This window comes from Juglans regia, chromosome 2 (genome assembly GCF_001411555.2).
Source record: "Juglans regia cultivar Chandler chromosome 2, Walnut 2.0, whole genome shotgun sequence".
NCBI lineage: Eukaryota > Viridiplantae > Streptophyta > Magnoliopsida > Fagales > Juglandaceae > Juglans > Juglans regia.
Window position 1 is genome coordinate 588552 of NC_049902.1, and position 15922 is coordinate 604473.

General features: G+C 35.6%; 1 protein-coding gene and 1 non-coding gene across 2 annotated transcripts; both read left to right on the forward strand.

The window, feature by feature from the left end:
- The first annotated feature begins 5668 nt into the window (after positions 1-5668).
- LOC118347790 lies at positions 5669-5770 on the forward strand. The gene has a single exon (XR_004800937.1). It is a non-coding gene; the product is annotated as a U6 spliceosomal RNA (small nuclear RNA).
- An 8559-nt stretch (positions 5771-14329) lies between these two features.
- Positions 14330-14716, forward strand: LOC108990370 (auxin-responsive protein SAUR32-like). Its single transcript, XM_018964346.1, has one exon. The coding sequence runs from the start codon at positions 14330-14332 to the stop codon at positions 14714-14716; it is 387 nt and encodes a 128-aa protein (XP_018819891.1).
- The last annotated feature ends 1206 nt before the right edge of the window (positions 14717-15922 follow it).

Genomic DNA, 15922 nt, shown 5'->3' on the forward strand with positions numbered 1-15922 from the left:
GCTGCCGCATGTATTTAATTTCATTTCATCTGCATTTCCTTTGTATTTACATTTTACACATGTCATAAGGTGATTAGAGCAAGTTGTTAGGCTGTTATATTCTTTGCTGTATATAAAACATCCTATACTTTAATGAAAAGTACACAATTTTGGGAGAAACCGATTAATCCTTCTTCTCCAACGACCTCTACTCCTTTGCTTTTATTCTTGCCCAGAGTTCTATTTTTCTGATCTGTTACACATATATATCATAGAAATGATAATTACAGTCGTGAATATGCAAGTGCCTCATAATTACATTGAAAAAAATAAATAAATACGGAATCCATATGAAAAAAAAATTAATTTTTTAATAATGAATCTCACTCTTTTTTAAATCGACTGTACAACACTTACACACTCTATAATTATATATAACATTATTCTATATATAATATAGTGGCATGACATGATCAAATCTATGCACCTTCTTGATCGATCGCTGTTGTAATTAGGATAAGAGTGGGGTTACTCTGTCGTCCTACTTTTATTGCTGGACGTATCGCTTAATTTTTTTTTAATATATTTAAATATTTTTTAAAAATAAAAAAATATATATCAATACATTTAAAATTATTTTTTTAATTATTAAATAAATTATTTTTTTAATCAACAATCAAATAAAATAATTAAAATAAAGAGGCAAAGTAGCTTTTTCTTCAGCATAAATTTTGGTGTGTTCTTCCATGCACCCTCGATTGCCTCGGCCCTCGACCTCTGCATGGTGGGGAACATACATACGTATATATATATTGATTGTCCATAATATATAATTATAAAATATTTGTACGTGTCTCATTTGAGTTGATATATCTACCAGTTGTAGCCGCCCCCGGCCCATGCATTGCTATATATATAATTTTATTTTTTAAAAGAAAAATGTTAGTTTTTCCGATGAGAGCTCTCGCTGGGATTTTTTTTATTTTTTTTAATTTTTTTATTAAAAAATGTTTTTTAAAAGTGATGGGATTTTTTTAATTTTTTTAAAATATTTAAAAATATTAAAAAAATATATGTAAAAAAAAAAAAAAATTCAAATACACTAGCGGGAGCTCCCAGCGGGAGCCCCCTGCGGTGACTCTAGAAGGGCCCTTTTTAAAAAATCAATGACAGATAGCTAGTAATTGTAGCTAGCTAGAGTATAAGAGTTGTACACACGTGCACTATATACACTAAAACTAATTAAAATATCTATTGAATTTGCTTACAAACGATATATTTAAATATTAATAATAGATACAAATTTTAAGTAGATAAATTTTATAGAATTTTTTAATAAAAAAATAAGTCTTATTAATAAAAAATAATATTTTTATAGTATGTTTTTAAGATAAAATTCATTTTTTTTATAAAAACTTACATAAAATTTATCTATTTAAAATTTATACAAATTATTTCTCATATTTTATAACCTTTTGTTTAGTTTTAGTGATTTACTTCTTCTTTTGCGTACGGGAATTAAACTGAATATATATATATGAATATATGACATATAATTTATAACAAGGCATATAATTTATTGTTGATATATAGAACTTCAAACACAAAGACGAAGCAAAAGCGATATCCTCTTGTTAATTAATTACCGCCACCACATGATTTAACATGTGTTGTCCACCTTTTGTTTCTACCTTTTTTTTGGGGGAGGGGGGGACTTGCATGCAAGTCAAATTCGATAAAATGATATTAATATAGACCCATTTTCATTGCTTTGCTGATCAGTTTGTTTATGCTTTGATCTATTTTCTTATTTAATTACTGGTTTATATGCTGTTTTGCATATATATATATATTTATATATATAAGACAGTGATGCATGGACAGTCATGTCTATGTATATATATAGTACTTGCCAGCGCGCATCATCAGTACACGACACAAACAAAAGAAGATCAAATTAAGAAATTAAAAAGTTATAGTACTCTTGGCTAGCTAGTATATTAATATATATATATACACATACTAGTTATGGTGCAACGCACGTTTTTCCAGTTGAAAAAAAAAATATTATGAGAATATTATGTTTAAGCAATAAGTAATTATAGTATGAAGATGTAAAATAATTACATTCTATTTATGGAGTACTAAGCAAAAGACTAATAATTCAAAATAGATTATAACTAAACATAAGTTTAGCAAAATAAGCAACGTATAGGAAGTGAAATTATAGTTTTTATCTTAAAAGTTGTGCATAAGATGCAAATGTTTTATAGGATTATCAAAGTGGCTGTTGTTTAGTTTGGAGGATGCATTCATTCAAGAGCTATGTTGCTATTTCTTCTATGGCATGAATGGAAATGATGTTAAATTTTTTGAGATTTTATTGCTTCCATTGATCCATATCTGCAGTGAGTTGAATGATCCATTCTTTTTTAAAAGTTTGATCTGCATGTATTGCAAATAAGACAAATGCTCTTGTATGGAATGAATTTAATAAAATTTGAATAAAATAATAGAAGATCGTTATAAAAATGATTTCAAATTATTTATATTTATTGGGGTCGATTGTAAGAATAATAGATATGTTAGAAAATATAGTGAAAAAAATATCTCAAGCTCAGCTTATTAAATTGCTCCACAAGTTTCGCCAGATTGACAAATCTCCAACATTTCCTCTTAGTGGTGAAGTGTACTACATAATATAAAACTAGAGTAACACTTAACAAATCCACAGCTAAAAGATCTTATCAAGAGATAACAAAAAGATAGAGAGCTTTTGTGTATTTCAGATTATGCCTAAACCAAACTGAGGGAGACTATTTATAGTCCACCAAGACACGGCTGGCCTTGAAGGCCACCCATTACTCTGCAAATGAATTGCAAACGTTGCAAGCTGCAATGTAACGTATGGGATTAAGCCATCCATTACAAGTCAAGTAACATATAGCTTAATGCCATACGTTACACTAAGCTTGAAGGGAGGGGTTGGGGTCAGCCCACATGGGCGCCCCTCATGCCCTCCTGCTAATATCTCTCACTCGTACACAATGGGCATGACATCAGGTATGCATCTCTTTAATGTTCTCAATCTTGTTCATACAAGTAAATAGGCCGTGCGACCACCAAGGACATCTGTAGAAAGGTGGGAGTACATACACCAAATCTCTCACAAAGAAGACCAGCATAGTAACATCCTTAAAGCGTTTGGTCATGTCTTAGACTCATTCGATCGCATCAAGATCAAGCATTTTCAAACCCTCTTGAGTTAAAAAATTCAGAACAATGCTTGACTACCTACAAATTATTTCAATGTGTTTACACCCTTTAGCCGCTACCAAGATGTAGCGTCATTGTTTGACGTCAGAAAACACTATCGAAGATACGATATCGAAAAGTCTTCATTTTGCACTCATATTACTCAATTTTGGTCGAACCGCTTTCCCAACAATACATCTTTAGACCGTATCAATGATGGTCATAGACAGCATGCCAAAGTAGCAGACATCACAACTTTCATCTCGTGACATAGTCAAAAGTGAATGACATTTTAAAAAATGAGACTCGCACAGTGAGAAAGAGGGAAACATTTTACTCACTCATATGGTTGTATAAGCACATATAGTATGAAATACATGCTACGGTGGATTTCTCTTTCTTAAAGAGCATAAGTCTATATCAACACCATACAGATCTTAGTCTAACCACTTCTTAAGAATCTAACTCGAAGTCCTCTATTTGCACGCCTCCAAGACATTAAAGAGGATCTCGCAGTTGGCTAACTACAGGCTACATGGATGTTGGTTAACCCATACATAGTCCTATCAATGGACCTCATCTTAGCTCCCACTAAGACGACATATGTTTGTGTCAACCAACTTATCCCTTTGGACAAGTACCTAGGGACACAATGTCTCATCTCTACTTGCTACTCAAGTGCTAGAGGCAATTGCTCGTGTGAGTGAGCCAGTCTTAAACTGTTGACATATCTTGTGTGTGTGTATTAGAAAAATAATACGATAAAGAACTGAATCATATTGTATTAATATCTCAAATGAAAAGCTACATCTCAATGTCATTTGAAACACAAATTACATTTACCGTCTACGCAGTCCTAGATTCCTAACATGAGTCTCGAAGACATCTCTTGCTATAAACTTCTTTAAGGGATCATCAATCATGCGACTAGTAGAAAGGTGTTTCAGAACCACTTCCTTTTACGCTACCATGTCTTTGATGTAGTGATATCTGATATCTATGTGTTTGATTCTTTCATGATACTTTGAGTCCTTAGCATATGCGAGAGCTGCCATGCTATCGCAGAATATCGTCACCGGATCTGAAGTACCCGTGCCAATGTCTAAATACTTGTGAGGAATTTCCATAACCAAACAGTTTTTTGAACTGCTGCAGAACAAGCTATGTATTCTGCCTCCATGGTGGATAAAGTTATACAGGGTTGTTTCTTGCTGCTCCATGTAATAACGCCTTTGTTGAGCAGAAAGACATACACAATGATTAATTTGCGCTCATCTAGGTCGCTACCCCAATCGGCATCACTGTAACCTCTTAGATGCAAATCTGAACCCTGATAGCACAACACATAGTGTGCAGTTCCCTTCAGATATCACATAATCCTTTTGACCAGTTTCCAGTAAATCAGTTCGAGGTTAGATTGAAATCTACTCACTAAGTCAATTGCATAGCATATGTCAGGCCGAGCACACATCATTGCGTGCATCAGACTACCCACAACATTAGCATAAGGGACATGGGCCATCTTTTCCTTTCCTCTTTGAGTCTTAAGACACAACTCTCTAGACAAGTTCTCGCTTTTTGAAACAGGGGTGTCAATGAGTTTACATCCATTCATTAGGAAGCACTCAAAGACTTTCTTTATGTAAGTCTGTTGGGACAAACATAAAAGTCTTTTTGAGTGATCTCTGTAGATTTTAACTCCTAGAATGTATTCTGCCTCACTCATATCATTCATCTCAAAATTGAAGGATAACCACTCTTTTGTGACGACTATCAACCCTTTATCATTTCCAACTAGTAGTATGTCGTCAACATATAATGACAACATAATAAAACTTTTCTTGGACCTTTTGACATAGACACAATGATCCTCTGTGATCATCGTAAACCTATTTGAGAGAATGTCTCGATGGAATCTGAGGTACTATTGTCTAGATGATTACTTTAGGCTATATATAGATCGTTTGAGCTTGCACACTTTGTGCTCTTGACCTTTGACTACAAAACCCGTTGGTTGATCCATATAGATCTCCTCATCTAGTTCTCCATTGAGAAATGCTGTCTTAATGTCTATCTAGTAGAGTTCCAATAGAGAGGACCTAGCGGGGGCGGGGGGCTGGATGACCCCAGCGGGGCCCCGCCCACGCTCCACATATAAAAAATAATTTTATTTATATATATATAAATAAATATATTGTATATAAATATATACAATTTATTAAAGACTTAAAATTTTATTCAAGTTATTGGATTGCTTTGGCCTCCTAGGCCAACCATTATATAGGAGGTCAAGGCAATACAATAATTATCTTTAAGTAATGTGAGACTTAGTAATAAGTCCCACATTGCTTAAGGATGACTATTGTATTGTCTTGGCCTCCTATATAATGGTTGGCATAGGAGGCCAAATCAATCCAAAATCTAACTCTAATGAGTTTTTCGGGGACATTCGATAAAATTGGAACGATACAGAGAAGATTAGCATGGCCCCTGCGCAAGGATGACACGCACAAATCGAGAAATGGTATCAGAGCCTATCCCAACCAGAAATGTGGGACTTGAGCCGTGCCACCTACAATGGACAGGCTCGACGAGGACGTCGGGAATTTAAGGGGGGTAGATTGTGATACCCCATATGATATGGATAAGGGTAGGTGGTGTATGGGATCCCACATTGCTTGGGAAGGAGAAGTTCTTGCTCTTTATAAGGTTCTAGTGGAGCTCCAATTGTATCATTGACTAGTCCTTTTAGAGTATAGGCCATGTGGTTTGGAGCTCCAATTGTATTATAATTTGGGTTTAAAAAAATATTTTTACACAATTTTTTTTTTTTTAAAATACAATATAGTGCATAGGCGGGTGGCGGGGCAGATTGAATTTTTTCCCCCGCCCCCGCCTCCCGGGGGCGGGGGGAAAATCCCTAACCCCCGCATGGTGTGAGGCAGGGTGCAGGGAAGGGCACCCCCCGCCCCGCACCAAGCGGGTAGCAGGCCTACCTCACCACTGGTGAAAATATTTCCTCATAGTCTATACCCTCGTATTGAGTATATCATTTCGCCATTAAGCGAGCTTTGTACTTATCTATTGATCCATTCGACTTGCATTTGACCTTAAGAACCCATTTGTTCCCAATAGTCTTATGCCCTGTCAGTAGATCAACCAGATCCCAGACCTGGTTAGTCTTTATAGACTTAATCTCATCATTAAGAGCTTTCTTCCACTCATCTTTCGTAGAAGATGAGAGAGCCTAATGAATTGTCCTAGGTTCATCATCATCATGCAGATCTATCATAAAAGCTTCCTCTTCAATCTCGAAACGATGATGGGGAATACTTTCACGTGTGCTTTTACGCAGCTAAGATTGTTGTGATTGATTGACAAGTGGTGTGCTCCCACTCGGATTCAAATCCTTTTTATAGTTTGTAGGAGCTTGAAGAATTTCTTCTTCATTCTCAACTAAACTAATTGGAGCACTTTCCTCTTGTTCCATAATCTCATGAAGTTCTAAATTCCTATCAACCTTATCTCTACTTGGAAACTCATCTTCAATGAAATTCACATCTTGTGACTCAATTTAGATTACACTTCCATCAGATTATTCACCTATTAACACATATCCTTTAGAGTGTTCTGAGTACCTTATAAGTATACATTTCTTCCATCTAGGACCTAACTTCTCATTCTTATGAGAAAGATCGTGAACAAAACCCGTTGAACTCCATGGCCGCAAGTTACTTAACTTGAGTTTCTCGCTGATCCATAGTTCATATGGGGTGGAAGTTACCGATTTGGATGTCACTCAGTTAAGAATGTAGGCAGCAGTCAAAAGTGCATCCCCCCAAAAAGAAATTGGTAGGTTTGCTTGCACCATCATCAACCTAACCATCTCAAGCAGTGTTCGATTTCTCCTTTCCGCTACGCTATTTTGATGAGGTGTACTCGACATTGTCAACTATATTTTGATTTATTTTTCATCACAGGATCTTTTAAATTGTTCAGAGAGATATTTTCATCCTCAGTCAGTTCTTAAAATTTTTAAACTCTTGTCTAACTGATTCTCAATCATTTTTAAATATCGTCTAAATCATTTCAATGCTTCAGACTTATGGGAGATTAAGTAGAAATGTCCGTAACGTGAAAAATTATCTCTAAATGTGATGAAGTAGACATCTCTATGTCTTGCCCTCACACTTATTGGACCATAGATGTCTAAGTGGACTAATTGCAGTAGAAAAGATGCCCTAGTGGCTTTTTCAAACGGTTTTCTGTTAACTTTTTCCATTCGACAATGTTCATATGTGGGTAAGATGACCTTAGTGAGATTGCCTATAAGACATTCTATCTTGCCCTATATGGCCAAGCCTAGCATGCCATTTATATGAATCCAAATTATCAGATGTAGAAAGGAAAACAATAGACTCATTCATATTTGAATAATCTAAATTCAATATTACAAAATTGTCTTGAAGAAAAGTATTGTCATAAAACACATGACCCAAATAAAAGGAAACATAATTGTTTTCAAATACAATTTGAAAACCAAGCCTTAATAGAATGACTATAGAAAGTAAGTTTCGTCAGATTTCAGGAGTGTAAAGCACATTGTGGAGAAAAAGAGTGCGACCACCACGCAAGTCTAGCTTGTAGGTACCAAGTCTCAGTACCTCCACGCTAGCTCCATTCCCCACCTTAATATCACGGCTCCCAGCTAGAATCCGACGATACTCCAACAATCCAACTTTGTCTCGCGCTATGTGTTCGGTCGCTCCTGAATCAACAGTCTACACATGATAGGAGTGAACAACCATCACATGGCTAATTACAAAAACAATACGAGAAAAGTCAGAGTGTACCTTATTCGGCTCAATGCAGTCACGAGTGAAATGTCCATTCTTTCCACAGTTAAAACACTCTAATTTTGACTTGTTCTTCCCGCGCTTGCCCCTCTTGCTACGCTGAGACGTTTCTGACACATTCTTAATTTTTCCAGCAGCTACCCCATTCTTGGACTTTTTACGCTTAGGCCTTGATGCCTTACGCGAACCAGAATTAGCCACATAGGCCGTATGATTGGGCTTAGCTGCCTCTAGGCCCTCAACTTCCAATTCCAAGTGACGCGAGACATTATTAAAGTTTTTGATATTCTCGTTATGCGTTAGGTTTTGGCTCATATTCTCCCAATAATTCGGCAGTGATCTTATCACTGCCTGGACTTGTTGTTCATCAATCAGGTTGTTTCGTACCGATTTAGGTTCGTAGATCATGGTCGACATGGCCCTAAGATGCTGCTTCATGGTGTGGTCAGAGCGCATCTTATAGGAGTCAAACCTCATGGTTAATCCACGCAACCTAGTGGCTGAAGTTCCACCAAACTTCAACTTCAAAGCCTCCCACATACTTTGGGCAGTGTTATAGATCTCGAACTCACACATTAGATCATTGTGCATGCTGCTTAGCATTATTATGCATGCGCATCGACTTTTCTTAACCTATTGAGTATAGACTAGTTGATCTATCTTGTGTTGTTTCGAAGTCCATTCTTTGGATTTAGTAAGGGAGTGAGATAAGGTCTCCAAGACCTCTTGCTCATATAAGACATATTGGATCTTGAGATACCAAACGTTGTAGTTCTCCCCATCCAATTTATTCCATTTGTTTAAATTGGCAACTATAATCTTGGATGCCATTTCACTACAATACCAAAGAAGGGATATTACACACACACCTAAGAAATCTGCCGAGTCCATCCAAGATACGAAAAGAATAATTTAGACATATCGCAAAATCGAAAAATCGCTAGGCTTCTGAATCATATCTTACACCACAATATCCAATTATTATATTTCTAACCTAATTCTCGCGCAAATTTAGAAAACAAATATGAGAGAATTAATCATCATAAATCTCAACCATACTCCCATTATCTTAAGTAGTCATCTAGCCCTAGTCACATGTAAACACATAACCTACTAAAATCGCAGTAACCTTTTGGGCCAGTCTACAAGGACAGCTACTCCAACCATAGCAACCTGTTGGGCCAGTCTACAAAGATGGTTCATATAAGACCATTACAGTCTATTTTTCTTGTTCCATTAGTACATTTACAGTTCTTACTAGGGCCACCATGATCTTTTGGCTATACAGTGCATTTATAGTTCTTACTGAGATCACTGCAATTCTTTCAGCCTATCATTTATACTGAAAATTCTAACTAAGACTACTTAGTAAAAATTTTTCTATTTTATTATTAAAGACTAATGTATAAACATTCAAGCCTAACATTGATAGATGATAAAATAATCACATATCCACATGTTCAATTCACATATACATGTAATCACATTTAATCTAAAAAATTAAATAAAAGATCACATGTAATATAACATAATGGAATAAAAAAATAGCATGAATATAACTATTTATTCACATGTAATCACATTTAATCTAAAACATTAAATAAAAGATCACATATAATATAACAATATATCTAAGCATATATTAAATCATGCAAACAATTTTTTTCTTGTGAATAGAAACAAAATAAATGTATAACAAATATATTTAAAACCCCCACCTAAATTAAAGGGAAGTTGTAGCCTAGTGGTGTGCCTATTACCTTAATTTCACTAGGCAGTAATGGTTCGAGTCTCACAAGCGTCACTTTTATCCCTTTTATTTATACAAAAATTGGGCTCAAACTTATCTGGGCAGCACAAAAAAAAACGCCCAAACCCCTTTTTTTTTTTTAAAAAAAGAAATAAGTGCTGGGCTGAAACCCTCAACCCAAGTCCAGATTAAAAAAAAAATGTGAGCCATGAGGCCCAGTTAAAAACAGATGACCTAAGATCATCTTCTACCTCCAGTTAAGGCACTGTTCATGTGAACAGTGCCTCTTATTCATCAACGACTTGCAGCGGCTCAATCTATTGCCCATCGCCGGAAGAAAGAAACTCGAAGTCACCGCTGCACTCTTGTGGTGCTTGCGTGACCCCTGTGGTGCACGCGACACCCCCTAGGTGCGCACATCATCCCTAGGTGCGCGTGGCACCCCCAAGGTGCATACAACACCTGTGGTGCGTGCAGCACCTCCAATGGAGGTTTTTATCTTTTTAAATAAAAAAAAGGGATAAAAATGACACCCAGACAAATCTCAAGCATATGCAAGAAAATAAAAAATTATAAACTGGAAGCAAGTATAAAATCTATTATACCAATGTTAGAAAACACAGCGAAAAAATACCTCAAGCCCAGCTTATAAAATTGCTCCACAAGTTTATTCAGATTGACAAATCTCCAACTGTTCCTCTTAGTGGTGAAGTGTACTACGTAGTATAAAACTAGAGTAACATTTAACAAATCCACAACCTAAATATCTTATCAAGAAAAAACAAAAAGAGAGAACTTTTGTGTATTTCAGATGATGCCAAAACCAAACTAAGGGGGACTATTTATAGTCCACCAACACACGGTTGTCCTTGAAGGCCAGCCATTACTCTGCAATTGATTGCAGACGTTGCAAGCTACAATGTAACATATGACATTAAGCCATCCATCACAAGTCAAGTAACATATGGCATTAATGCCATACGTTACTCTAAGCTTGAAGGGAGGGGTTGGGGTTAGCCCACGTGGGCGCCCCTCTGGCTAACAAGATCATTAGTTCAAATAAGTTGTTTCATAATTTCTATTAAGAAAATTATAAAATAAAATTTTAAACAATTTGAAGGGAATGAGTGAGTGTAAAAAAGATAAACTCGTCAGAGGTAATAAACTCGTCAGAGGTAATAAAATAAAAGGATAAAAATGCAATTTTTTAAATAGAAGAAATACAATGACAGGATAAAAGGAAAAAGTAAGAATAAAGAGGGACAAAATGGAAAAAGTTTTTGGAGAAAAAGCAAGATCAAAGTAGGAAAAAATGGGAAAACAAAACTTGGAGAAAAATCAATACTGTTTATGTACGTATAATAGGCTCTTTTTATTATAGAAGTTATAATTATATCTAATTGTGTGTATATATAAATATAAATCATGCATGGACTGTTTTATACAGAGATTCTAAGATTCTAAGAGAGCACAATCTTGAAGCAAGTTAAGTCTAATTTTTTTTTTTTCTCTCAACAAGCTTATTAGAAATATTAAGGACAATTGTTCTAGGAATAAAAATAAAAACAGGTACAAATAATAGAAGCTACGAGGGTGGATTCTTCCCACTATGGAATTCTAACAGACATTGGGGGATCTTATTTAGGGGTATGCTACCTGACAAGTTGTTGGTTCCTGCTCATTGCACAATGGACTGCGCGCATTGATTTTGAGATCGATTTAATTTTACTGCTGCCCAATCCTCAAAGCTTTGTAAAAGGAAATGTGTGTCACTGATGATGCCCTCAATTATCCAATATGTGTTCTGGTTTGCCTGTTGTAGGGTTGCTATGACTTTTTGTGAGTCACCTTCTATGATGATCTTTTTTAGCTGTCGTGAATGTGCTTCCTAAACTCCTATGAGTGTTGCTTTAGCTTCCTCCTTATGTGGATTACAACTAGTTGAGAATGTTGTTACTACAAACTGAACTAAGTCGTTGTATGCTCTACCAACTGCTGTTGAGGTGCTGCCCCCTGACCTTACCGCTACATCAAATGCAATTGAGAACTGATCTTGTGATGGATGGGATCTTTCAGGTAGATTGGACATCATTTTCCATTTCCATGCCTTGCTATGATCTTTATAAGTCTTGAATAGTTGGCTCACAAATTGATCAATGGGAGTATTTTGGACTCATGGATGATCCTTTTTCTACAGTACCACAAAGTATCCATTGCAATGATTGCAAATAGTTGGAAGTTATGTGAATCTTCTAGTGTGATATTCAAGCTGTTTATAGGGTCTAGAATTGACAATATTCAACTTGAGATATCATTGTCGCCTGCAATAGAAATGTCTAAAGGCCATGGTGACTGTCTCCGATTCTAGAACATGGGTAGTTAAGGAATAGGTGGGAAATTATTTCTTCATCAGAGTTGCAGAGAGGACAAAGAATTTGATCCTCATTGAGGTTGATGCTGGCCTTGAGTAGAGATGTCGAGGGAAGGATATTGCTAAGGATTTTCCATAGGAAAAGTTTTAGCCTATCTTGGATTTTTATGGACCAAATTTTCTTCCAAGTTGTTGAGGATTAATGCGCTAATGGTGTATTAGTGGAATGATTTGTTAGGGTCACATATGTAGACTTAACAGAGAACTTCCCAATAGAGTGGTGGATCCATTTGACCTTACCTCTGATGTTATTAAATTGGTGCTGTGCTAATGGAATTTTCTCTACTTCAGTGAGTTGATTGGGAGAATAAGTCTAATTAGTTTGACTTGGTGAGGCTAACTGCTGCGTGGCGAACGTGTATTTAACATGCCGAGATATCTGACCAAAGCAATACAATATATTGCTTTGGTCAGATATCTCGGCTCGCTCCATACCGGACACACACACACATATATCTTTGCATTTTTGTTTGCATATAAATTACCACAGTAGTAGCACTAGTCCATGATTAAGGTCGTCGCTTTAATTTCCTTGAGAATCGGTCCCAACATAACATGAAGCTGCATGTGTGATTGATTTTACAAGGATGGAGCAGAGAATTAATTAAGTCTGATCATAACAATTTATATATTATATATAGCGAGGCGTTAGCCAAAGGCACTACAAGAAACAGGGTCTTATTTCTTGTAGTGAGGAAACTAGCTAGCTAGCTAGATTATGACCACATTTACAACATGCTCTGCATGTCTTTATAAAGTCGACGGTCAATTGATGAACATGCAAGTAATCAATATATATATATATTTATATAATATGTGTGCCTGCACGTACAGGCCTGAAGCTAGCTAGATACGTGAATGGCTAACAGCTAGCGTCAGTCCGTTGATAATTAGTAACCCATGCAGTCGGCAACGTGAATGGCTTAGATTCAAGCATGTCGGATTTCGTCGATCCTATTGCTAGCTAGGATATAATTATTACAAATTAAAACTACTTCTTCAGCCATTCGATCGGCCTCCATGCATATAACTCTGTCCAACCAAAAATTATATTAACTGCTCATCATTTCTGGTCAACTTCAATTTCCATTTAGTAAAAACGAGATTGGATCGAGGAGATCAGAAAACTTCCACAAGTTCACTCATCCTTCTAGCACTTAACTCCCACTTAATTAGTTCCAATTTTCTATGCCACTAGCTAATTAATAAGGCTTAATTAATACCTTGTAGTGTTATTCTTGGTCGTACCAAATGATCATTGTTTTGAACTATATATATATATATGTTTCTGATCTCTGTATTCTTTTGTCTTTTAACAATTCTATTTTTGGAGCACATGCATGTATAGTGAGATCGATTTATCAATAACATGTATTTATATATATATATTTATATAATCTATCTTATCTTCTTTGTCCATGCATGCGCACCACCAACCAGGCGTTGAAAGTCGAATAAATACAAGTCATGGTCCTCTCCTCTCTTTGTTGCTATATAGAACTTAATATTTGGACAATTTATATTCAAAATCCTAGAGCTTTTTTTTCACGCGTTGACTTCACAAAATGCCAGAATTCCGAGTAGTGAGCAATTAGAGTTCCGACCGGTATGTATATGGACCTAGCTATATATATCTTCTTAATTTTAAAAGGTTTGATCAGCAGTTATCAATATGAGCAAGCATATATCTTCTAAGCATGCATACCACGCGAGTTTTTCTGTCTCTATTTAATTCTCTCTTCCACTATCCTTGTAATTTTCATCAGGCTTTTGATTCTTGAGCTAGCTAAACTTCTTTAGTACACGAGAAGATCAACCTCGATCTCTCACTTGACGCACGCAGTACATCATTTTGTAGGCGCTCTTCTTACAGTACTGTACGTACCTAGCTTCCTCAATTAGATTTTCAAATAAGATTTCTAAAGATGAGCTTTTAGAAATCCAAATAGGTCAAGAAGAAAGAGTCACGAGCAATTTGGGATACTTGCTCAGATTCTCTTTGCCTTCCGTATCGCTTCTTTGATCTCTTTACCTCTTAATTGTTCAGAAGTAATTAGAATGGATGTTGTAAAGAGTAAGTGGAAGAAAAATCCGATAATTCGCAAGGCATGGGAGCGATGCCAATCACTAGGAATTGGCAGCAAGACGACAAATTTCAACTCATTGACAAGCAAATCATGGAAGTACGGCCGTTTCGAGGAGGACATGAACATGAAGATCAGCAAAAAGACATGTCAAGTAGCTCCGGAAGGTTGTTTCTCAGTCTACGTTGGACCTCAAAGACAAAGATTCGTGGTGAAGACGAAGTTTGCTAATCATCCATTGTTCGTGATGCTACTAGAGGAGGCTGAATTGGAATACGGGTACAATAGCGAAGGCCCTATCTTGCTCCCTTGTGAAGTTGATACATTCAACCAAGTGGTGGCAGAGATCGATGGAGAGTAGCGAGGATATTACTTATAACCATGGCTAGCTGCAGCTTTGCTAAAGGTTAATTATGTGGTACCTTAATCCGTCCAGGCAGTCGGCCGGCCGGCCTGTTGATCATCCTCCGATCATTAATATTAGCATTTACATGATGATGATATATAATAAGCAACATGAGTACTAGTACTCGATATTATTCAAGATGTCACAGTCAATATTAGTACTGTCTATTATCAACAATAAATCAAACTTAGTATATATCGATCGTTCCTAGCTAGGAATTAATATTGTACGTATATAGCAGTATGCATGAAAGCCAAAATTAATTGTCGCTTTCGAAGGACTTTAAGAAAATCTAATTTGATTAATGTTAAGAAGTCATGATTTACAAGCAAAAATGACAACTTTTATTAGCATATATATATATATATATATATATATATATAGAGCAATGCTAGGTACAGTCCCCACTTGGGGACTGCATGTGCAGGCCTAGGCTATTTTAATTTTAAAATTTTGTAAAGTTACAAAATTATCCCTCCTAAAATAATGTTTTCTCTCATTTAAGCATGTGTCTGCACATACAGTCCCCACTTCAGAACTGCAAATAGAATTTCTCATATATATATATATATATATATATATCATGCGCGCCTTGGATATACATGAGTTGATTAGTGCTAATTAATAGCCACTACGTACGTACGTGCATTAATTAATTAATGATACTGACTTATAAGATGGGCCGGCAAATGCGGAATGATTGAGAGAGCATCCATACAAAGCCGTGAAATATGATTCTTCAAAGAGGTATATATATATATATATATGAAAGTGATCTATATGTCGTTATTATAAATTATGCTGATCTATTAATATTAATTTCCAAGTTTAATTTTAGCGTGAAATATTCTTCAAAGAGGTATTAAAATCTATATATCGTTATATATATTTGGTATATATATTTGGTACACTAGCAATTAAGCATAAATTCTTGCAGGAAGAGTACACATGCATAAAATGTGTGCTAATTGAAACAATATATATATGTATTATATGTATATGTATATATCGTTTATATTAAATCCCTAAATTATATCAAATTTTTATTTATCTTCCCGGCCCGTCGCATTGTTTGCTCGTCTTCACCAGCCAATTATAATTAGGACTATATAATATGAGATCAATAATATTATACCATGATATATATATTTTTTTTGAATA